This window comes from Selaginella moellendorffii, unplaced genomic scaffold (genome assembly GCF_000143415.4).
Source record: "Selaginella moellendorffii unplaced genomic scaffold, v1.0 SELMOscaffold_95, whole genome shotgun sequence".
NCBI classification, from domain to species: domain Eukaryota; kingdom Viridiplantae; phylum Streptophyta; class Lycopodiopsida; order Selaginellales; family Selaginellaceae; genus Selaginella; species Selaginella moellendorffii.
The window spans coordinates 543,019-563,737 of record NW_003314356.1 but is presented as its reverse complement, the minus strand read 5'-3'; the positions used below and the strand labels follow the sequence as shown (position 1 = coordinate 563,737).

The 20,719-nt window shown below is 54.5% G+C and overlaps 10 protein-coding genes across 13 annotated transcripts; 4 read left to right on the top strand and 6 right to left on the bottom strand.

Moving 5' to 3' along the window:
• The first annotated feature begins 282 nt into the window (after window positions 1–282).
• On the top strand, window positions 283–1,891 carry LOC112341961 (beta-glucuronosyltransferase GlcAT14A-like). Its single transcript, XM_024662986.1, has 4 exons — window positions 283–883; window positions 940–1,015; window positions 1,079–1,194; window positions 1,266–1,891. Exons 1-4 carry the CDS (start codon window positions 310–312, stop codon window positions 1,787–1,789), a joined length of 1,290 nt encoding a protein of 429 aa, XP_024518754.1. The 5' UTR covers window positions 283–309; the 3' UTR covers window positions 1,790–1,891.
• Window positions 1,885–3,542, top strand: LOC9630330 (probable plastid-lipid-associated protein 13, chloroplastic). Its single transcript, XM_024662990.1, has 8 exons — window positions 1,885–2,054; window positions 2,103–2,491; window positions 2,551–2,657; window positions 2,711–2,785; window positions 2,846–2,939; window positions 3,009–3,225; window positions 3,280–3,338; window positions 3,389–3,542. Exons 2-8 carry the CDS (start codon window positions 2,276–2,278, stop codon window positions 3,482–3,484), a joined length of 864 nt encoding a protein of 287 aa, XP_024518758.1. The 5' UTR covers window positions 1,885–2,054; window positions 2,103–2,275; the 3' UTR covers window positions 3,485–3,542.
• Window positions 3,515–5,790, bottom strand: LOC9650038 (elongator complex protein 5). 2 transcript variants are annotated; one of them, XM_024662989.1, is made up of 9 exons: window positions 5,523–5,790; window positions 5,396–5,470; window positions 5,200–5,342; window positions 5,092–5,141; window positions 4,955–5,024; window positions 4,719–4,903; window positions 4,574–4,663; window positions 4,444–4,519; window positions 3,515–4,389 (listed from the first exon to the last, which is right to left on the bottom strand). In XM_024662989.1, the coding sequence occupies exons 1-9, from the start codon at window positions 5,690–5,692 to the stop codon at window positions 4,238–4,240; spliced, it is 1,011 nt and encodes a 336-aa protein (XP_024518757.1). In that variant the 5' UTR covers window positions 5,693–5,790; the 3' UTR covers window positions 3,515–4,237. The 2 variants fall into 2 exon arrangements, with proteins under 2 accessions (XP_024518757.1, XP_024518756.1); XM_024662988.1 differs by having other exon boundaries at window positions 4,444–4,663.
• LOC112341965 (rhicadhesin receptor-like) lies at window positions 3,542–4,223 on the top strand. The gene is made up of 2 exons (XM_024662996.1): window positions 3,542–3,701; window positions 3,788–4,223. Exons 1-2 carry the CDS (start codon window positions 3,561–3,563, stop codon window positions 4,010–4,012), a joined length of 366 nt encoding a protein of 121 aa, XP_024518764.1. The 5' UTR covers window positions 3,542–3,560; the 3' UTR covers window positions 4,013–4,223.
• Window positions 5,791–6,371: 581 nt separating the features above from the next.
• Window positions 6,372–8,437, top strand: LOC9630329 (WW domain-binding protein 11). Its single transcript, XM_024662985.1, has 9 exons — window positions 6,372–6,544; window positions 6,596–6,689; window positions 6,749–6,840; window positions 6,901–6,950; window positions 7,020–7,086; window positions 7,136–7,223; window positions 7,289–7,500; window positions 7,552–8,025; window positions 8,079–8,437. Exons 1-9 carry the CDS (start codon window positions 6,467–6,469, stop codon window positions 8,277–8,279), a joined length of 1,356 nt encoding a protein of 451 aa, XP_024518753.1. The 5' UTR covers window positions 6,372–6,466; the 3' UTR covers window positions 8,280–8,437.
• Window positions 8,287–10,684, bottom strand: LOC9630328 (isocitrate dehydrogenase [NADP]). Of its 2 annotated transcripts, XM_002989179.2 has the most exons (16): window positions 10,402–10,683; window positions 10,300–10,343; window positions 10,133–10,242; window positions 10,035–10,072; window positions 9,898–9,975; window positions 9,798–9,851; window positions 9,646–9,747; window positions 9,505–9,593; window positions 9,339–9,442; window positions 9,206–9,274; window positions 9,041–9,156; window positions 8,956–8,990; window positions 8,766–8,908; window positions 8,594–8,716; window positions 8,448–8,540; window positions 8,287–8,391 (listed from the first exon to the last, which is right to left on the bottom strand). In XM_002989179.2, the coding sequence occupies exons 1-16, from the start codon at window positions 10,613–10,615 to the stop codon at window positions 8,364–8,366; spliced, it is 1,440 nt and encodes a 479-aa protein (XP_002989225.2). In that variant the 5' UTR covers window positions 10,616–10,683; the 3' UTR covers window positions 8,287–8,363. The 2 variants fall into 2 exon arrangements, with proteins under 2 accessions (XP_002989225.2, XP_024518751.1); XM_024662983.1 differs by having other exon boundaries at window positions 10,035–10,242; window positions 10,402–10,684.
• Window positions 10,628–14,830, bottom strand: LOC9630327. 2 transcript variants are annotated; one of them, XM_002989178.2, is made up of 13 exons: window positions 14,484–14,830; window positions 14,284–14,425; window positions 14,081–14,223; window positions 13,822–14,023; window positions 13,532–13,770; window positions 13,364–13,478; window positions 13,151–13,301; window positions 12,952–13,100; window positions 12,714–12,886; window positions 12,353–12,658; window positions 12,253–12,305; window positions 11,999–12,201; window positions 10,628–11,943 (listed from the first exon to the last, which is right to left on the bottom strand). In XM_002989178.2, the coding sequence occupies exons 1-13, from the start codon at window positions 14,679–14,681 to the stop codon at window positions 10,676–10,678; spliced, it is 3,342 nt and encodes a 1,113-aa protein (XP_002989224.2). In that variant the 5' UTR covers window positions 14,682–14,830; the 3' UTR covers window positions 10,628–10,675. The 2 variants fall into 2 exon arrangements, with proteins under 2 accessions (XP_002989224.2, XP_024518746.1); XM_024662978.1 differs by having other exon boundaries at window positions 13,870–14,023.
• Window positions 14,831–14,890: 60 nt separating this feature from the next.
• Window positions 14,891–16,681, bottom strand: LOC112341962. The gene is made up of 6 exons (XM_024662987.1): window positions 16,032–16,681; window positions 15,918–15,973; window positions 15,723–15,832; window positions 15,511–15,673; window positions 15,368–15,460; window positions 14,891–15,315 (listed from the first exon to the last, which is right to left on the bottom strand). Exons 1-6 carry the CDS (start codon window positions 16,663–16,665, stop codon window positions 15,157–15,159), a joined length of 1,215 nt encoding a protein of 404 aa, XP_024518755.1. The 5' UTR covers window positions 16,666–16,681; the 3' UTR covers window positions 14,891–15,156.
• Window positions 16,682–16,688: 7 nt separating this feature from the next.
• On the bottom strand, window positions 16,689–18,348 carry LOC9630326 (3beta-hydroxysteroid-dehydrogenase/decarboxylase). Its single transcript, XM_002989177.2, has 7 exons — window positions 18,033–18,348; window positions 17,876–17,965; window positions 17,686–17,819; window positions 17,451–17,621; window positions 17,280–17,396; window positions 17,148–17,227; window positions 16,689–17,075 (listed from the first exon to the last, which is right to left on the bottom strand). The coding sequence occupies exons 1-7, from the start codon at window positions 18,250–18,252 to the stop codon at window positions 16,718–16,720; spliced, it is 1,170 nt and encodes a 389-aa protein (XP_002989223.1). The 5' UTR covers window positions 18,253–18,348; the 3' UTR covers window positions 16,689–16,717.
• LOC9650037 (kinesin-like protein KIN-10A) lies at window positions 18,234–20,445 on the bottom strand. The gene is made up of 5 exons (XM_024662981.1): window positions 19,951–20,445; window positions 19,740–19,895; window positions 19,583–19,681; window positions 19,417–19,527; window positions 18,234–19,367 (listed from the first exon to the last, which is right to left on the bottom strand). The coding sequence occupies exons 1-5, from the start codon at window positions 20,437–20,439 to the stop codon at window positions 18,279–18,281; spliced, it is 1,944 nt and encodes a 647-aa protein (XP_024518749.1). The 5' UTR covers window positions 20,440–20,445; the 3' UTR covers window positions 18,234–18,278.
• Between the last annotated feature and the right edge of the window lie 274 nt (window positions 20,446–20,719).

Below are 20,719 nucleotides of genomic sequence, written 5' to 3'. Positions count from 1 at the left end.
AACCTCTGGGCCTATGGCGGGCGAGAGACGAGAGAGCAGAGGGGGGCAACAAATGCAAGGCGCCGGATTCTTTGCTTTGTCTCGGGGTGGTCTGCGTGCGCGTCCTTGATCCGTGATGCGTCCGTCCATGCTGCATTTGGCGGTTAGTGCAAGAATTTAGGCTTCGATCAGGGTTTCGAAGTGGAGCTGGAGCCAGATCTTGCTTGGATCTCCTAGTCTCTCTCCCGCGGCAAGCAGGCAAATCCTCTCTCCAATTCTAATCCGGGTTACTAGGCAGGATCATGTGAGCTTTTGGCGAGGGCCCCGGACATGAAGAAGGCAACCCCTCCGATGGTGGCGGCTGTGGAGAGGAAGTGGCTGCTGCCACTGGTGGCCAGCACCTTGGTCTCCATCGCCTTGTTCCTGGCCACCTCCATCAACTTTGGGCGAGCCAATCTCTCCCACCTCAACTTGTTCGTGGAGCAGCAGCAGCCACAGCGCGCCCAGCAATCCGGCAGCGACCCCATCCGCCAGCTGCCTGCGTCCGACTTCCCGCCACCTCCGCGCCTGGCCTACTTGATCTCGGGAACCAAAGGCGATGGCAACCGCATGCGGAGAGTTCTGCAGGCGCTCTACCACCCGCGCAACCAGTACGTGCTGCACCTGGACCTGGAGGCGCCGCCCCGGGAGCGAGTGGAGCTGGCGCGATATGTCAAGATGGATCCAACTTTCGGCGACGTCAAGAACGTGCATGTGATTGGCAAGGCCAACCTGGTGACTTACCGAGGCCCGACCATGGTGTCCTGCACGCTCCATGCCGCCGCCATCCTTCTTCGCCAGAGCCCCGACTGGGACTGGTTTATCAACCTCAGCGCCTCGGATTACCCCCTCGTTACCCAGGACGGTACGTGGCTTGAAAGATTCCTATGCTTATTGACAACCAGGCTTTGGTTTCTCCAGATTTGCTTCATGTCTTGTCATACTTGCCCAAGGATCTCAACTTTATAGACCACACCAGCGACATCGGGTGGAAAGAGTACGTTTTGCTTTTTGTTGCCTCTATATGCTGGCTGACATGGCCTGGCGGCTGGGGTTCCAGGTTCCAGAGGGCGAAGCCACTCATTGTTGATCCCGGATTGTACCTCAACAAAAAGAGCGATGTTTTTTGGGCCACCCAGAGGAGGTCTCTTCCTACCGCATTCAAACTCTTCACAGGTATCTACACAAGAGCAAAGCAAGAGAGGTTTCAGGATTCTCAACGTTTGTTTGTGTGATTTTCTGGTCAGGGTCGGCGTGGGTGGGATTGTCCCGAGCGTTTGTGGACTATACCGTCATGGGATGGGACAATCTTCCCAGGACACTGCTCATGTACTACACCAACTTTATATCCTCACCCGAGGGATACTTCCACACGGTCATCTGCAACTCGCGGGAGTTTCGAAACACCACCGTCAACCACGACTTGCACTACATCGCGTGGGACAACCCCCCGAAGCAGCACCCGCTCACGCTCACGTCCAAGCTCTTCAAGAACATGACCAGCAGCGGCGCCCCGTTCGCGAGGAAATTCGCGCGAGAGGATCCGGTGCTGGACAAGATCGACAAGGAGCTCCTGAGACGCGTTCCCGGCCGCTTTGTGCCCGGAGGCTGGTGTTTGGGATCGTCCGACAGTGGCGAGGACCCTTGCCTGACGGTGGGCGATTCGTCCGTCCTTCGTCCCGGCCCGGGAGCTAAGAGGTTCGAGAAGCTCATTCTCCAAGTTGTGTCGTCCAAAACATTCCGCTCCAACCAATGCAAAATGAGGCGGTGATCTCTTCCTCCACCAGCATTGCATTGCATTACATTGCAGCAGCGCGTGTAAATCTTCCCTCCACGACTGTATTTTTTAAAGATAGGGTTGCTTTCTTCGTCATGGAGCTGTCTCTTGTCACGATGGCGCCATTTCCAGGCGGTCGTCCTACTCGTAGCAAATCCCGCCGTCGCAGGGCGCTTGTCTCGAATGCGATCAAGAGCCCACCTCCTCTGGTCGTGCAGCTCTCGGTGGGAGTGTTCGCGCTGGGATTCCTTGACGCCGGGTGCGTTTGTTATGTACATGTATTGTCATTGACATGGTCGCTTCACAGGTATAGTGGCGACTGGTCGCGAATCGGTGTGCTATCCAAAGGTAGCGAGGCAGTCATTCGCGACGCCGCATTCGCTGTTGTGCCACTGTGCCTGGCGATAATCTTGTGGATCGGGAGAACAAATGAAAAGCCCTAAAACAGAGCACTAAAGCCCTAATTTACTTTGTGTTGCTATGGCGAGTATCAGAGTTGGAGGGGCGCCTGCGGCTCCGGCTCCAGCTTTTCCAATCCCTGGAGCCCAATTCCGGCTCGCGGTCTCGACAATCTCGGCGATTCCCGCTCCCAGGCGCCTGCGCCGCCGTCTCGTCACCAGGGCCGCCAATCCATCCACGGCTCTGTTTGCAAAAGAAATGGAGCGCGTCGCAGCAAAAGAGGCTCTACTTTTCGCCGTGAGTCCATGCATTATCCTCAGTTTCGATTTTTCTTGTTTGCTCCTTGCTGCTACTAGGTGAAAGATGCGGGAGGCCTAAACGCGAGCAACGATGCTGCGGTCCTCGACATATGTGAGAAGCTGCTCGCTGTGGAGCGCTTGAATCCAACTCCACGTCCAACGACGTAAGCGGGACGCATGATGCGGCTAACAAAGACAAGTTTGGTTCTGTCCCCAGGTCACCTCTTCTCGAGGGCCTTTGGAATCTCGAGTGGGCGGGAGCTCGGTTCATGGCATCCAAGGTTTTGATAACGTACATTGTGTCCTAAAGGCAAGTTGGAAAAAGTACTTCAGTGTCTTGTGTAATGTGTAGAACGTTCCCCGCATTGCTGTCTATCGAAGGAGTCACGCTACGAGTAATGGACGGAATGGCGAGAGCTACTCTCAATCTCAAATTCTTGAACTCGGTAAGTTTTGCTGGTCTCAATTGCCAACTTTATTTTGCTTTCTCTCTCATTTCGTTTGATGAGGTGCAGATTGAGACGAGCTTCATATTGACAACAAATATTTCAGCTCAAGGGCCATTGCGGCTTAAAGAACAGTACGTGGATGGTGTTATAGCTCCTCCGCTTGTCAAGGAAGGCAGCATTCCAACCCAAGTTCAAGGAATTTACGACCAGTTTGTAGCTGCCGCTCATAGGCTTCCGGAGTCTGTCAAGGATAGCGTCTCTGGCGGCCTCAAGCTTCCACTTGGTAAACCACCTAAAGTACATCTGTGAGCCTGACTAGGAAGTTTTATCTGATCAGGTGGAGGCTTGAGTTACGAGAGGCTGTTGCTTATCTCGTACTTGGACGAAGAAGTGCTGGTGAGTAGCTCTTGTTTCACTTGTTTGAAACGATGCCGTTTTTGCCCCAGGTTGTAAGAGATCCAACAGGAGCTCCAGAAGTTTTGTCGAGACTAGAGGTAAAGTCTCCGGTTCCAGCCGATCCGGAAATCGGATACTACAAGTAACAAGCTGTAAGCAAAGTTTTTCCTCTCCCCTAGTGATAAGTCACCTACTGGGACCGTGTCGGTGTGATTGATTGACATGACTCCTTACCAAAGAGATAATTGTATGTATGACTCTCCTGCACTCTGGTGTTGTTCGCTTTCTTTGTCGGCTCGGCTGTTTCGTCCGACCCGGACCCCCCTCCAGGACTTCTGCATCGCTAATCTCACCATGGACTTGAATATCAACGCCCACCGTCGAATTTGGAAGAATTGACGAGGCCGCAATAGATGAAGTCTTCCACCAACGTGGACCGAGCTGGTGCCACCTTCGGAACAGTCCAACTCTTCCCGGGGCTGGGCCTGTCCATTGGCAGGCTCGACTTCGCACTGGGTGGGATCATCGTTCCGCACACCCATCCCCGAGCTTCGGAGCTTGTCTACGTCGAAGAAGGCGGCGCCCACGCCGCTATCATCACCTCGGACAGCCGGCTGTATGCCAGAGTGATCACCAAGGGCGAAGGCATGAGGGTCTCATCCACTGGCAGATGAGCGTGGGGAAGACCAACGCCAAAGTCATCGTCACGCTCATCTCCCACCTCCCTGGACTCTAGTTCGTTGCTCAGTCCATGTTTGGATCCGGAATTCCAGACGAAGTGCTTGAGAAGACGTTCTTCCACACCATTTCTCAGGTGAAATGTGTTCGCTTGAAAATCCGCAAGTCTGCGTGTAAAGTTTAAACTCGTTGTATAATGGTTGAGTAGCCAGAGTTCCTGCTCAGATGTCCAAGTCATCATCGGGGTCTTCGTCGGAATCTGGCATTTCGTCGTCGGAATCCCGCAGGTAGTGAATGCTGCCGCTGGAAGATTTTGTTTCGACTCCAGCTTCTGACTGGCGACCGTCATATATTCGCACCTCCTGTCCGTCCCCTGAAACACAGAACGGATGGCTAAGCTCCTTGGAAGAGGCATGAAGTCTCCTACCTTGGTGTTCGAAGGGAAGTCTCACTCTGGATCTGTCTTCCACTTCCTTGTCTGACAGGTGCAGTCTAAACTGAACCTGAACATGCCACACAAAACCATGTGCCTCCGAAAAAAATGAGAGCTCTACTACCTTGTGAATCGCATCAACATTGTCTACTTTGGTGCCAAGCTCCACGGGGAAGAAGTTGAACCTCCCAACCTCCACCCTGAACTCATCCACCTGAAGAAACGTTTTCGACTTGTCACACACAAAATTGAATAGCCAGAGCACGCACCTTTTCTGAGACCCGCCCGTTTCTTCGCTTGTGCCGGATTCGTAGCCTTCCGGCGCCTCTCGTGTCAAGAAAATCCAACTGCGGCTCCACAAAAGCGGTGGCTGTTGCATTATACTCCAGTGCGTCCAAGACCCTGGCCTGATGCAGACCACCATCCGTGAACCACAGGATTGCAGACACGCTATCTGCACATTTATCGCCCCTGTTAGAAGGCATACAAACTTACAAAGTCGTACCGAGAGCCCGAAGCTGGCAAATAAAGCTCGAGACTGCGGCCAAAGAGTGGTGCCGCATAAAAAAGGTCAGCTGGTTTTGCGATATACAAAGGAGACAATCAATGATCAGAAAGCAGAGATAGAAGGACAACTGGTACCGAGTCAATCGCGACAGCAAATCTTCCTTTAGGTTGCTTATCGGCGAACACTGGCAAACACACACGCTTGATCGCTAAAGCAGGACAAAAGAAAGAAGGGGGGACTACCTTTGCCAGCCTCGTGAATTTTTGAGAAAAGAGAGCTGAGCTTCCTCACGTCGATAGCTTCCATCTCCTCCAGACTAGTTGTGTTTGGCGAGATCAGCCTTTCCCACCCCAGGGGATCCGAAAAACAGTCCAGAACCTGAAAGCTTTGCAGAAGTCTCGAGTCACAAAGAATTCAGCGCAAGAACAATGTTCTTACCAGGACGATGACACATTTCTCAGCACGGAGGAGTAAGTTTGCGGACTAGAAGACGATGCCACCAACACCAATCCTCTGCGGCTTGCAAGCGAGCGCGTCAAACAAGAGAGACGAAGCAAACACTTACTTCGCTTGTGCCGCTCCAGACGCAAGGTTGGCAACCAGCGATTCCACAAAATGCCTGAAGATGCCCAACCCGGCTGTTGTATCGACGGCGTTGATCACCATCACGGCAGCCGCGTGCTCGCCATCGGCGGCCCCGCTGCGCAGCACGCGCGCAATGCTCGCCTCCGCCATGGAGTGGTGCCCGACTTTAGGGTTAGGTTGCGCAATGGCGCAGCGGTGGCTGGCACTTGGCCTCTTGCTCGTGGTTGCGCATCAATGGTAAGCTTCCCTCGGCCTGTGGATGGATGGATGGATGGATTCATGTGTGCTCGTATCTCCAGCACGGCATCGTCGTCATCCTCGCCTCTGGTGATATCGGAGCAACAGGGGAATTCCAGCTTCGAATGCATCGCGTCCCAGCGCTGCGTGCCCTGCGCCCTCGCTCAAAAGGTTTTCCAGGGACTGTTTCACCATCTCTTGCTTGCGCCTGATGCCCCACGGGCGCCATGGCAGGAAAACGATGACGTCTACCACTGCTCCGCCACGGGCTACTACATGCCGTACAAGTGCGTGAGCGTCACCCGACAAGACGAGGAGGGAGCCCCCCGCAAGGCGGCAAGCGCGAGGCAGCAAGACAGCAGCAGCAGCAACATCTTCCACATTTACAGGAGCTGCGTGCCGTCCGTTCCCGAGGACAGGCTCAGCGTTGTCGGCTTCGAGGTGGGTGGCCCAATTTGTTTTCGAGTGTCATCCCATCACGCTTGTTTGGTCGCAGGGAATCATGCTGGGGTTGCTGGCGGTGTTCTCGCCGGTGCTCTACCTGAGGAAGAAGCGGGGATTTGTGCCCTCGGGAATGACCCGGATCCCATCCTCCACCAGATTCTAGGCTCGTATTGTTTTGTTTGCGCAACTGTAAATAATAGTCTGCCCTAGGCTATCATTTTCTAGGGCACAAGGGCTGGAGCCATGAAGAGCAAGGGCGGCAAGGCGATGAATCCCACGGACGCATACCGCAAGGAGCTGCGCAAGAAGGAGTTGAAACGAGTGAGTTGCGCTTGCTCTTGCTCTTCCTGTCGCTCAATTCCATGTTTGCAGAACAAAAAGGAGAGGAAGAAGGTGAGGGAGGTGGGCATTCTCAAAAAGGACCCGGAGGCTCTCAAGGACCAGATCAAGAAGCTCGACACCCAGAGTAAGCGCGCATGCATTTCTAGGCCAACACTGACAAACAGTGCGCGGCAAACGTTTTAGATACAGAAGCAGATGGAGCTCTGGACAAGACGAGGCGGCACAAGAAGCGGCAGCTCGAGGACACTCTCAACCTCGTTCTCAAGAAGAGAAAGGTATGCTCTTGAAACCTCCCAGGTTGTGGGTACCAATCATAAAACGCTGGGTGCAACCAGGAGTACGTGGACAAGATGAAAGAAAAAGGAGAAGATCCGGTTATGTTCAGGTAAGCTGTTTGTTGCTAGAGATTTTATGCCTTTGTGCCAAACCATCTGACAGGTCTATTGGATGACAGCCACTTGCCTGCTCCTCGAGCAAAAGCTCCAGGCGAAGAAGACGACGACAAGCCATACACACCTCAGGTGACACGGTCCCGCACTCCATTGTACTTGTGCTTACAACAAGTTCCAGGACTCTGCGTATGACCATACGACGCTAAATCCCGCTGGAGTTCCACCACCTGGGAAGCCGCCAATGTACAGACCATTCACAGGATCAGGTACATGTCGCGATCGCTCAATATCAGCTCTCAAGTCCCTAATGTTGGTGTCCATGTGATTTCAGCGCCCGAGCTGAATGTAGCTGTGCCTCTCCCGCCGCCGCCTCCTCCGCCACCTTTGCCTGTGAGCAGGGAAGTGAGTGAGTTGGACCCGCTCTCTGTGCCCGTTCCTCCGCCGCCTCCTGCTCCTCGCTTGCCACCCAAGCCTTCGACTATGACGTATATTCCACCTCCCGGGGAGCCCTCTACCTCAGCAGGGAACGATGCGAGAGCAGAGGTTCGTATAGCGTGCTTCTTGTCATAGTGTTGACCCTTTGTTGGCATGTAGTTGGCAGATACACCACCTCAAGACTCTGGAGACGATGATAATGACGACGACGATGACGATGACGACTCCGACTCTGAACGAGAAAAAGCTGCCTCAACGTCATCTGCTGTGGTCCGGCCACCCTTAGTAACGCCGATGCAAATGACACCACTCCCACCACCACCACCACCACCACCACCAGCAATGAGACCTCCGCCCCCTGTTCCTCCAAGGTTGCCGCTGGCCCCTCCTGGAATGGTTGCACCACCAGCTGGTATATCACAGCCACATTTCACGTTTCCACCACCGCCAGGTCTTCCTCACGTTGGCATGGCCTACGGCAGTGTTCCTCCAGCAGCTGTAGCACCAAGAGCAACAGCACAAGAAGCCCCCCCTAAGACCACCACCACCAATAAGCCATTCTATGTCAAGTCTGCGGCCCCAACAGCGACAAAGCGACCCCTAGCACAGCACACTCCGGGCCTCACTGCCATGGTACGTAACTTCGAAAGTTACCTATTTATTTCATTTTGCGACTCCCTTGACAGGTGCCAGCGTCTGTGAGAGTTAGAAGAGAAACAGCACCGAAAGCAAAGCCTAAGCCGTCTGTAACTCACGCTGCTGCCCCAGCCATAACACCGAGGCCTCCCGTTCTAGCTGTCAAGCCTCAAAGCATCGACGACTCCTATTCCGCTTTTCTGGAGGACATGAAGGCCCTGGGTGCATTTGATGAAGAAGACGTTAAGTGAAAGAGGCTTGTGTAGAAGCGCAGTCTTTATTTCCGTTCTGTACAAACTTTTCTTGCGGAGAAGCAAGTTATTGTACTTTGATTCTCAGCGGCCTTGAAGAAGCGGCTCCTCCCTGTTATCAAATGGAATGAATATAAATGACTGAGCGCACAAAGTAAGTCTGGTTACAGTTTGGAAGTAGCAGGGGACAGCCGCCGCTTGAGATCGCCTGCGACCGAATCTAAAAAGTCTTCGGTGCTAAGATACATGTTCCGAGGAGCCCTGTTACAAGAACAGAGAACGTGAGCAAACAAAGAAAGTTGTTGCCAACTTACTTCGGGCCATGGAGAAGTATCGCAAGATCTTTAGTCATCTTGCCAGCTTCGACAGTCCCAACACAAGCCGCTTCCAGCTTCTCAGCAAATTCTTGTAGTTTTAAGTTACCATCCAGTTTAGCCCTGCACTCACGGTCTAAAGCCAAAGCGAGAGACAAGCCTGACGTCTTACCTGTGGCCAAGTCCCCGGCTCCATGCAAAAATGGATGCTATACTGTTCGTACTAGTTTCTCCTCCCTTCTGATGCACCCTGAAGTGCCGTGTCACTGTGCCATGAGCAGCTTCAGCTTCGATGGTCTTCCCATCGGGACATCTCTACATCAAACACATATTAAACAGGCCGTCCAATTGCCTCGACTTACCAGAATTGAAGTCATGAGACCCAGTGAACCAAAACCTGGGGGTACTCGAAATAAATGAGAGACAACGTTGTACACCGAGGCGTACCTTGAGCAAGAAAATCGCTCTGAACATCGCCGTCGTAATTTTTGCAGGCCCATACATAACCACCTTCACTCTTCAGAGCGTACGCGACCATATCATCAATAAGCCGGTGCTCATACCTGCGCCAGCATTGTCCATGGACATATAGTCAATAGGCTGTATGCTTACCAGATTCCGGCTTCCTCAAACTTTGATTTCCAGTCGGCTTCATATACATCCTGGAAGATATCCTTGAACCTTGGAGGCGAAGAGATCAACCATTACAAGGTGGACGTTTACTTTGAGAACATTAGAGTCATACCTGCCGTCGTACTTCTTCAAGATTGTGTTCTTTGTGCTCAAGTATAGAGGCCATTTCTTGTCATAGGCCATCATCATCGACGACTTCGCAAAAGCTGCAATCGACTTCAAGACGACGTTTACAAAGATGTCAGGCATTGCTCCGGAAACAGTACGGGCATAAGGACCTCGTCTGTGTTAAACATGGACAGTCCCACGCCACCCGCGCCCTTGAAGTTATATACTTCCAGTTCCACCGGCTTTCCATTGTCAGGGACTGTTAAAAGACATATGTGGGTATATACCACAAATGACACTCGATGACATACCGTATACCAGGTTAAGCTTTCCAGGACCTTGAATCACCATGTCTGTTGCTCGGTACTGATCCCCAAAAGCATGCCTGCCAATGCAAATTGGCTTTTGCCATCCTGCAAAAGACTGCTTCGGCCCCAAGCTTACATTTTAGTAAATCAATCACCTGGCACAAGTCTCGGAATATTTTTGCAAAGGATAGGCTCCCGAAACACGGTACCTGAAGCGGAGATGAGAGATAGAATGCATTGAGCTCATCTACCTACCATTCAAGATGTTCCTGATGGTTCCGTTGGGACTTTTCCACATTCTCTTAAGCCCAAACTCTTTGACCCGAGTCTCATCTGCAGCGCGACAACAATGAAAGCCTGAGGCTGGGTTGCAAGCAAACGGAAAAACAAACCAGGAGTGATGGTTGCACACTTGACGGCCACGTTGTACCTGTGACGAGTCAATATCGTGCCGATCGAAACTCTATAGAGCAGCAAAAATCCTACGTACCTGAGGGTAGCCTGCGCACTTTCAGCAGTCACTTTGTCATCGGTGGCATCTCGGTTGAGAATGCCAAGATCGTAGTATTTGATATCCACATCCACAAACGGCACAACAAGCTGCAAGAAAAGAAGGGAATGATTGCTCTTTGCCGCTGCTGTGTGCTATCCATGTACCTTTTCTTTGATCATGCTCCAGATCACCCTGGCCATCTCATCACCTGTCGAAAAGCAGGAATGCGAGGTCAGGCAACGCAGCTGGTAAGTGCGAAATCGAACCATCCATTTCCACGATCGGATTGTCGACTTTGATCCGCTCAAACGCCATATCGGACACGGCCCTCAGCGCCTGTGCTCTTGCTCGTGGGGGAGTGGAAGAGGAGAAGATGCGGACGGATGCAGGGGCGGATGAGAGACCGAGGCAGGCGGCGCCGCGTGTCGGGGCCGGAATCGCTGCAGGCGTACACAGGTGCCTTTGCATCATGCGCAGCATCAAAGCCAGACCTAGTTAAACCCTAGCTAAAACTTTTCATTTCGCGTTTTTTCTGAGGATTCATCTCTCCTGGGCAACAGCACCGCCCGACGACGACGACGACGTGGTTTCCTCCGCACTGCTCCCACAGCCAATCTTTTGCTTGCCCCGCACTTCATCTCCTCCCGGGAAGCTGGCTCTGGCGAGCTCCCGCAACACCTTGAGTGTCTCCTCCTGCGGCCGCGCCGACGACGACAAGGACAGCGATCTCACCCACTCATTCCACGTCTGTTTCTTGTTTCCTCCCGCTGGCGACCGCGGCAGCTGTGGATCCGGTGCCGGAACCTCCACTCCGGCCTGATCCGGCCGTATGGACCGTGCTTGTTGGAAGTCTGGTGACGGACTAGTGAAGTGCACCACCGGGGCGAGGCCAGTCGCCGGCTGCCTGTTCGCGTGCGGGGTGACGAACTTGGACCACTTTGAACGGGGGACAAACGGCAGCAGCAGGCCCCGCAGCAGCATCTTGAGCCCCAGGCTGAGCGACGGCTGCTCCGCGGATGGCAGGCGGAGCAGCAGTCCCATGAGTGCATACCACTCATTCACAAGCTGCGCTATGAAGGTGACGAGCAGAAAGGCCAGCATGACAAATGCACTAGCCTTGCCATACCGATGCCATGACAGCGCAAGAGCAGTCGCGAAGACTCCCGCTTCACACGCCAGCGACACCGCCTCCACCGCGTGGACGCCCCGCCGAATCAAAGGCTTGAGCAGCATCAAGTAGAGCAGCTGGGACGCGGTGATGAGCAGCGCACTCAGAACCTGGCTTGTTCCACCACCAATTGCAGCCGGGTACGCGCCAAAAAGGATCCCCAGGGCTGCCCGGCGGAGCATGTCCACAACGATGTAAGCCGTCCTGGCTGCTCCCACAGACCATCTCCTGCTCCATTTAGCGGCGTGCTCCGCCTGCTCGCCCTCCCAGTTGATCCCTTTCATCCTTCCAATGCCGTTGGAGCCACTGTCAACCCATGCCGTCGCCTCTTGCTCCGCATCCACCACCACCACTTTGGGAGGACCTTTACGGTCTTCAAACAGCAACCCATACCTGGGCAGAAACGTAGACGACAGCCCCGCCTTGCGCACCCACCTCCCAAAAGTCCGCTTGCCAACCACGGACGCTAACACTGCTTCATGACAGGAGACCTGCTTCCTCCCCACTAAACTCACCTCTTGGTACTGTACAAATGCCGCATTGCCCACCCCTACGGCCAGGAAGAGAGAGACGCACAGCATGAACGCGGCAGGCAATCCCAGAAGTATCACGCCCACCACAATCCCAGCAACGCTGCCTCCTGCGACCCACAATTAAGTAAATTCGTGGTACAGCATTTTTCATGAACCACGTACCCGATATAACGAATGCACAAGCTTGCGTGATGCAAGGCAAGGAAAGCAGGGCCAAGAAGAGCTCGAATCTAGGAACCGTGAGGGCTCCCCGCACCGATGTCTTGGTTCGCCATCTCAGAAACGTCAACGTAGCCAGGTGAACAAGTGTGAGAGCCAGTCCAGCCACCGCCAACCAAAACACATTCCTCTCAAAATCGTGCCACCTTCATAGCCCACTCGGAATGAAGCAAATGTTGAAAATGAAGATGGCTTACCCCGTGTACTTGCGCCTCAGCAAGTCTTGAAGAGAAGAAGTAGTTTGCGGTTTCTGCAAGCAGCAGTCAAAAAAGGTGCCATTGGATTATTCCACGAAACCTCAAAATAGCTCTGGTATTCGGCAGCTCGTAGAGGAGGTCCGAAAGTAGACGAATTTGAGCCAAGCTTTCGTCCATGCAATGGCATGGCAGCGTGCAGCTTCCGCCACCTTGTCTCGACCAAAGATGGAGCGGGCTGCGAGTCGATATCAAACGCATCAGACACCGGTCGGTCCTTCTCCCATGGGACTTTGACGTGTGGAATGAGCCATCGTAGTCCCCTCACGCTCTCAGAATACTCACGCGGCACGCTCCTAACGGTCAGTCTCTCGGACAGAGCAAATACCTGGAGGTGACCGACCATTCCCTGGGAATCGAATCACCTTTTAGGCGACAGATAGATGCACTTTTTATGCTCTTACCAGCAGATTTCGTGAAGGATCTGTGACAATAGCACTGACGGTGCTGCTGGTTAGAGCTCCGGCTGCTGCTAAGCTTGCACATGAGATGGAGAGGGCTGCAGAGAACACCGCTGTTGCGAGCAAGCCAGCAGAAATCAAGGAATAGAGTGCGCCGGATATGGGAGGTACAGTGTCTGCTCACCGGACGGAAACAATCTTTAGTCATGGCCTTTCAAGACGCAGCGTGCAAACATCGTACAATGCCTCACTCGCAACAAGTTGGATGCCAAGTTTGTGTTCCCAGCAACGTCAGTTGTAGCATTCTCTGGAACAAAAACTGAGACAACATCATCTTCCCGAGTAATTGTAACCTCCAGGAAATATGTCGCCTCAGACAACTCCTTGAAACTAACACAAGAAAATCACATCAAACCTCGAGACCTCATTGATCTTTGTACCTGGAAACTCTTCCGCCTTCTGTAGACACAGCTGCGGATGTAAACTGAAAGACCGGCTCCGAGAACCGGATCAGCACTGGAAACAGACGGTTCCTCGTTTTAGCTGGCGACGTCCATAGCGTGCTAACGAGAGCTTGAGGCCTCACTTGATCTGAAACGACACAATTCTTGTGAGCACCTTGACAACAACGTCATGATCAGTTACGTCCGCACCAAACAAGAAGCTGGCTGGGGCTACGGGCTGCACACGGGAGCCAGCTCTGCTGATAACAAGGCTCGACTGCAGCTCCACGGTGATGACAGCACTCGTAGTCGATATGTTCGTGAGCTGCAAAGAAAGCATGAGTCATTCATAAATGGTCTAGTATTGTATTCACCCACCAAGAAAGCAAACCTTCGGTTGCCTCGACTCTTTCGTCTGGTAGGCTCAAGCACCCCAAGGTTGGGGCGCAGCAACGCGGACAGCTGCTGTGTTGTGTTCAGCACGGGCTCCGTAAAATCCAGGTAGATTTTGAGATCCTCCACCCTGTTGGTGGTCTCGACTGTCCTCGCCACGTTGTTCACAAGAAGGAGAGAGTCGGCGACGGGCGTCCACAGATTGACGAATACGGCACCGCGATCTGCAAATTGAAAGAGATGATATCAGACTCGTAATGAGCTCATCCACCTACCAAAGCGGACAATGGCAACCGAGTTGCTGCTCCTGACGAACACGTTACCGGCTGCATCGGAGCACAGAGCTTTGGCCATGACCAGCAGGATCCGGCCCTTGGCGGTGGAGTTGGAGAGGGAGACGCTCAAGCTGTACTCGACGTTGTCACGAATAACTTTGAACGATGAGGGCAGCAGAGCTCCCGGACCACGCACCACCAGCTGAGTAAGCCATGGACAAAAATCACTTGAGATGATTACCACCCTTTCTCTACTTACGGGACAGCTCGACTCGCTTGCGCACGAGAACTGCAAACCATTGGGCGCGATGCAGGGTTCACTGAAGACAAAACGCACAGCGACATTGAAACCGTTGGTGAAGGTCTGGCTGGGAACTATGGCGGCTGTGGGAGCGATCGTGTCTGTGAAAGTCATATCGCATCTGATCAGCCAATAGGAGAGATGCTTAGATCCATATATACCTACGATCCACGAGTAGTGCGCAGAGGCGCGGAGCCCAGTCGACGTGTTGACAGACACCTCAAACGTATGCCTGGCGTCTCGCAGGTTGCTGTAAGACACTCCCGCGCGGCCCGAGCAATCCTCCGACGCGAGTTGGTCCAGCTGAAGGGGAGGGAAAGCAAACCATCAAGAGCAAGAAAACGCACAGCCTGAAACCCACCCTGCAGCGAATGGAGCATGGTAATGTGGCACAGGGATGGCGCCCTTTCCCATCCAAGACATCAAACTGGAACGAGACGTTGGTGTGGGAGCTTGCCGGCGGGGGCCGGCGCGTGAGCACCACATCCAGCTGCCCCAAACAAGTCCCCGCCAGCAGCAGCAGCACCTCCAGTAGAACGCCCAATGCCTGCAGCTGCATTGCCGCTGCCGCTGCTGCTGCTCATGGCTGGTCTCCTTAAGCCTGCGCCTCGCCCATGCCCTGCGATCGGAACATCCAGCGCCCTTGATGAGCTCTCTCGAGCCCGTGAGATCCGCCTCCAAATCAGCTCTCGGCTAACTGCAGCAAATCACGGAATCCGTCGTGTCCGAGAGAGAGAGAGAGAGAGAGAGAATCAGGAGAGAGCGAACTAGAGAGAATGAGTTTTGATCGCGGTGTTTTCGCACAATGTACGCTCCTGTTTTGCAACTAAACATATCATTATCCTGCCTGTCTCCCGTCGTGGCTTGCAAGGCACTCTGCGTTTTAAACTCTCTCGCACTCTCGCTAGCTCGCTCATATTGCTCGAAACCAAACCAGATAAGGACGGTCCAACACAAAAACTTTGGTGCCACGACATGCAGCTTTCTTGATTGGCTCTTGTCGATTGGTTCGGCCTACCAGAGGGATCGATTAGTCAGTCACCTAGGCTGATCCAGGAAGAAGGAAGTGACAGAGCTTCCTCTGCCACACGAGCCCCTTGTGCCGATAGCTTGGAGTAGATTTGCAGCAGCTCCAGTCGCTCCTGGGGAGTAAGGTGTGCTTCTAGGCCACGGCCAACCATCTCCATGTGAGGCTGTGGAGAAAGGAGTTTTTGGAAACTTCATACGTGCACACACTTCGCTTACCGAGTTAGGCTCGGGAGGGAAAACCCGGTGCATGCACACGAGCTGCCTGATGTCGGACATGGCGTCGCTCATCCTCTCTTGGGCAACGTTCGCCTGCAACCAACCCCTCAGTGCCAGCAATGGCCTCAGAAATTCTTACTTACCCACGCCTGCAAAAATCCTGCACGAGTGCGTGCAGCAACAGCAGCATTCACAATTGAAGCTGCCTTCGCAGGCTCCAAGCCTATATTTGCGGCCAAACCACACACGAAAGACACCATGCTTTCCCCGCCGTATTCCACCTCGCTGTCACCGGAGCTTATTAGCCTGGAAACCACAGCTTTAAGCTAAGCGTGGAGACGAACATAGCTACTACCTGGAACAGGCAGACAAAACGAATCCAACGGCCGCTCGGAAGAAGGAATCACGAGTGTTTTCGGTGCCAAAATCAACCCTTGCACCAGAGTGTCTGCAAATCTGTCTGAGCTGAACACAAGCACACAACACAGCCAGCCTTACCAAACAGTTGAGCTCAAATGCGCGCGTGTGTCTATGTGTATGTGTTTTCTACCTGTACAGCGTCCTCCTCGTCGAAGTCTACGCCACCCAAACGCTTGTTGACAACCGCTGCACAAGTCCTGATTCTCAAGCAAGAGCATATGTGCCACTCCACAATATTCCTTACCTCGCACAAGCGCATTGGCCTCGGCTTGAGCAAACGAATCACCGGCGGATGGTGATGATGCGTGGCGCCACCATGCAGGCAGCTCCTCCTTCCTTGGCCGCCGTTGCTGCTGCTGCCGCCTCTCAAGGTTGGATGGGGAATCGTGGAGAGGGATCAGGGGCCTGCTCTGTATCTTGTTGTGCGCGGCAACTACGACTTCCCTGCCGCCCAAGCTCCGATCTCTCCTCACCACTAGCTTCCTCTTTCCCCTGGCCGCCAAGGCCATGACAGCCTTGGTCGCCAGAGCCACGAGAAGCAGGCACAGCGCCCCCAAGCCCATCAAGTCTGCTGCGGACGCGGATCGCCCGACCACAGCAGCAGAGCAAGTCATAGACACGAGGCTTGCTCGCCACTCGTCGCCCCTTCGTGCCATCCGCACAAGGGCATCCCTTGCGCTGCTGCCGAGATCCTCCACCGTGATGCTCACCCTGCTCTCTTCCTCCTCCTGCTGCTGCTGCTGCTGCTGCTGCGTCTTGCCATCCCACTGCCGCCGCCGCCGCCGCTCATGGCGCCGCCTTGCATCACCGTAGCAAGACAGCGGCACCAGCCTTTCTGTCCGACTCACAACAGCTCCGCCCAGCACCAGTGCCGCCATCACCACGACCTAAATCTCGCCTATTTCGCACCAAAATGTTTCTTTCTTTAGTCTAGGCTACCTCGTGGAGGAATCTCTGGAAAAATACCGCGAGCAAAACGACGGCTACAAGGACCATCCACCACCAACGTGCCGCTGACTTGCCATCGCCGGCGGCGGCTGGGGAAGCCCGCAGGTGCTGGAACGACGCCACCGTCCGCTGGATGCCCTCCTCCACTGTGTAGAGCGGCTTGTACTTGAGCAGACTCGCGGCTCGGTCGCAGCTGAATGTTCGCCACAAGGTCATGTAGCGTATCCTGGCGGGGGTGAACTGCGTCATCGGGACCCCCAGCGGTGCAAGCTGCTTGCAAGCCCACTCGGCAATGCAGGCCAGGGGCAGAACCAAGGCGACTGGCAGCTGGTACTGGGGCCTGCATCATGGAACAACGCACAAGGAAGCCAGAGTTAGCTCATACACTCGATGCAACGCTTGCCCCACGCACCGCGAGTATCCCAATCGCTCCAGGAACTCGGACAGAAACTCCCAGAACTTGACCGGCTCGCAGTTGGTGATGAAGTAGGCCTGCGAGCAAGCGACCTGACCTCCAGGGAAGGGAGGAACACAATGGCCTTACCTTGCCAGCAGCAACACCGCTTGCATCCACCAATGCCTCCTCGGCACACACGTGAGCATGAACCACGTTCTCAACATAGGTCCAGTCGAACTTGTTGTCGCCGCTCCCGATCTGAAACTGAAGCAGTCAAGGCACACGTGAGTCTCGGCCATCGACACCGGAAGCGCACACCTTGAGCTTGCCTGCTCTGGCTGCTGCCACAATCGACGGTAGAAACAGCCGGTCACCCGGCCCAAACAGCCCACTCGGGCGGATAGCGCAGGTGGCCAGCCCATGCCTACCGTTGGCATCCAGGACAAGTGCTTCGGCTTGCGCCTTGGTTTCAGAGTACGAATCCATGAGCTGCAGGTAACAAGCTCCTCAAGTTCACAAGCCAGAGAGGGTGAAAGAGAGAGAGAGAGTGCACCTTGGCTGGGTACGCCAGGCTCTCATCCGCATCCTTGACCCCATTGATGTAGTCAAACACAACGCTGGGTGAGCTGGTGTAGATGAGCTTGTGCACACCCTGCTCGATGCACGCCTCAATCACATTGCGCGTGCCTTGCAACACCCAACACTCGGGATCTGATTGCTTGGATGGATGGCCGGCCACTTACCAATCACATTGACCGAGTGGTGCAGCTTCCAGTCGCTGATGGAGGAATCGGGTGCAGCCATGTGAAAGACAACGGTGGCATGCTCGAGAGCTGTCAAGTCAAAAGGAGGAGAGCGTAGCGTGTCAACCAACCACGCAAGCGCTTCGTGGCATACAACCTTGAATCACCTGGGGGAGATTGCGGAGATCAACCCCAGCGTATTGCGCCCTGCCGCTCTCCAGAGCCGCGCTCAACGCCTTCTCCTCATCCGCGTCCACCGCCAGGCCAGCCGCCAGATCCATGATCCGCACCACCTCCCATTTGCCGGATTCCAGCAGCTTGTGCACCAGGTGCCGTCCCAGGAACCCTCTGCCTCCGGTCACCACCGCACAAGCCATTGCAGGTTAGGGCACCTCTTAGCCTTTTAGAGGAATGGCGCTAAGTTTTCACCGTGCCTGCGCAGCTTGCATGGTGGCGGCGGACTGACTGCGGCGGTTTGATTTTCCACCGCCCGCAACGGACGGCTCGACTTGTTCCCGGGGGGCTTGGGCGGCTTGGGGGAGTTGGCCGTCTTGCACCTCTCGCGACCGTCCCCGCACAGCTGGAAGATGTTCTCGATCCGGGCTCTCCTGGCTGCTGCAGCACTGGGCGAAGCCGAATCTGTGGGGCTTGTAGGACTGGCCGGACACGTTGCTTGACCACATGAAGAAGCTTTCTGCTGGAACGCGCAGCTGAAATTGAAGTCAGCGTTTGTCTGTGCCGAAGATGGAGGCCCGTTGTCAGCGGCACACGACAGCAGCCTTGGAGAAGCGGCGTGCGATGCCCACGAGTTCAAGCTCTCGACTGCGGATACCTGTGTCAGCTGCTTCGTGTCCAGACACAACAGCCCCTCCTCCGCTCTCTCCCGGGACTTTGCTACCATGCGCGTTGACTGCTGCAAGCGAACAAGCTCAGCCTCCGCAGTCTCGGCCCTCAGACGCAACCGCCCAATTTCTTGCTTCTGATCTTCCACAACTCGCTCCAGCTCTGTTAAACGTTCTTGTTCCGAAGACGAACCCACGTCCAGCCCGGGAGTCCTCTCTCGCACCTCAAGTTCGAGCGCTGTGCGCAATTCCTGGCTCTTGAGCTCCATCGCACGACCCATTTCCTTTCTGAACTCCGCCATCTTCCCAGACCACTCCGCTTCCACCCTCTCCAAATTCGTCCTCAGATTGGAAAGCTCCATCTCTCTGTCTGCCAGCTTCTCCATCTCCTCCTCGTGATCCTTCACTTTCTGCTCGTAGTCCGCACGCAGCCTCTCCAGGCACTCGTCTTTGAACTCAAGACGAGCCTGTAGGGCAGCCTCGCTGCTATTCTGACTGCTGCCGTCTCTAGGGGGAGAAGTTGGAAGCCGAACAATGCACTTGGCTTTGGCTCCGTACTCAAGCGTGCATATCGTTTTGTAGACGTCTCTTGGATCTGGACTGGCGCACAAAACCATCAATATCTTCGATCCATCGACCTCAAATGAGTCCTGGAGCAAAGGAATATAAGACGATATCGTTCCTAGAGCACTCGCTTGCCTGTAAGAGCATAGTAAGCTTGCTGTCCCGGTAGGGAATATACGGGTTTCCATTTGCAATACACTCCACAACTCTCTTGAGAGCACTGTTGCCTTGGTTGATTCTTCCGGTCTGCCAGACATACAGACAATGGTATGCACTCAATGAAAGACCAGACGGGCGATACCTGTATCTTTGCCTCTGATCCAGCTTGCTCGGAGTTCTCCGAACCGGCCATGTCCACGAGCACCAGCCTTCCGCCCACACCAAGGATGTTCAGCACGACCTACGGGTGCAACTTTCAAGCTCTGCAGGAGGAAAGAAGGGGAAAGCGAGTGACGCACCATGCAGTGACTCCGGGAGCTCCTGTCATTGCTGTTGGTGCTCTTCACAACACGTCGTTTCTCAACTCTAGCGATTTCCTGGACAAGCTTGGTGGGATCTATGCTCGAGATACTGGTAGCATTCCTGACTTTCTTGCCCCGCACCTCCAGCTTGGGCTGCATGCATGAGAGCGTGAGTGGCGGCAACAGAGCCATTCTTGTCAAAGTTTACCCGTCCAGAGATGGACTTAGCACATCTTGGGCCAGGGCTTGAGAGCGGAGTGTTGCCACCGGCCAGAAGATCGTACACATCTTCGTTGTAGATCTCGAGGACGTTGGCGCTAACCTCCTGAGCAGCGGTTTTGCTCATGACGTGATGAAGGGCGAGGTAGGCAACACCGGGTTCCTTGGCCGACCCAAACATGGTGTGACTCTTTCCCGCGCCCGTCGGCCCATACATCATGATCGTGCAGCGGCCACCGCAGCGCACATCGTCCACTCTCGACTCGACATACCTGGCGTAGAAGGCGGCCAGCTTCTCGTGCGCAGAGAAAGAGACACCGTCGAGTAGGAAGTCGCGGTAGCCCTGATCCGTCTTGACGCGCACACACGACCCATTCCCCACCGCCGACAGAGCGGCCGGACAGGATTTAGGATCGGGCTGCTCGCGAATGCGACCCACCACCTCTACCGGATGATTCCCAGAGCCGCCAGAGCCCATCGCCCACACTCGACTTGTGCGTGACCTAGAACAAGCTTGGGTCACTAGCCGTTGGGAGAGGACCGCTTGACGTGGCTCATCCACGGCCGTGGGATCGGTATGGCTCTCTCTCTCTCTTTCTCTCTCTCGTTTCGATCGAGCAGCAATCTTTTCAGAAAAGAAATTCGGTCGCTCTCCGATGTCAAAAGAGCTTTTAGTTTGGTGGATGGATGGATGGATGGATGAATGTGGAAGAGAACCGCACCATCTGGTAAGGCAGTCAGAGCACGGCTTCTTGGGT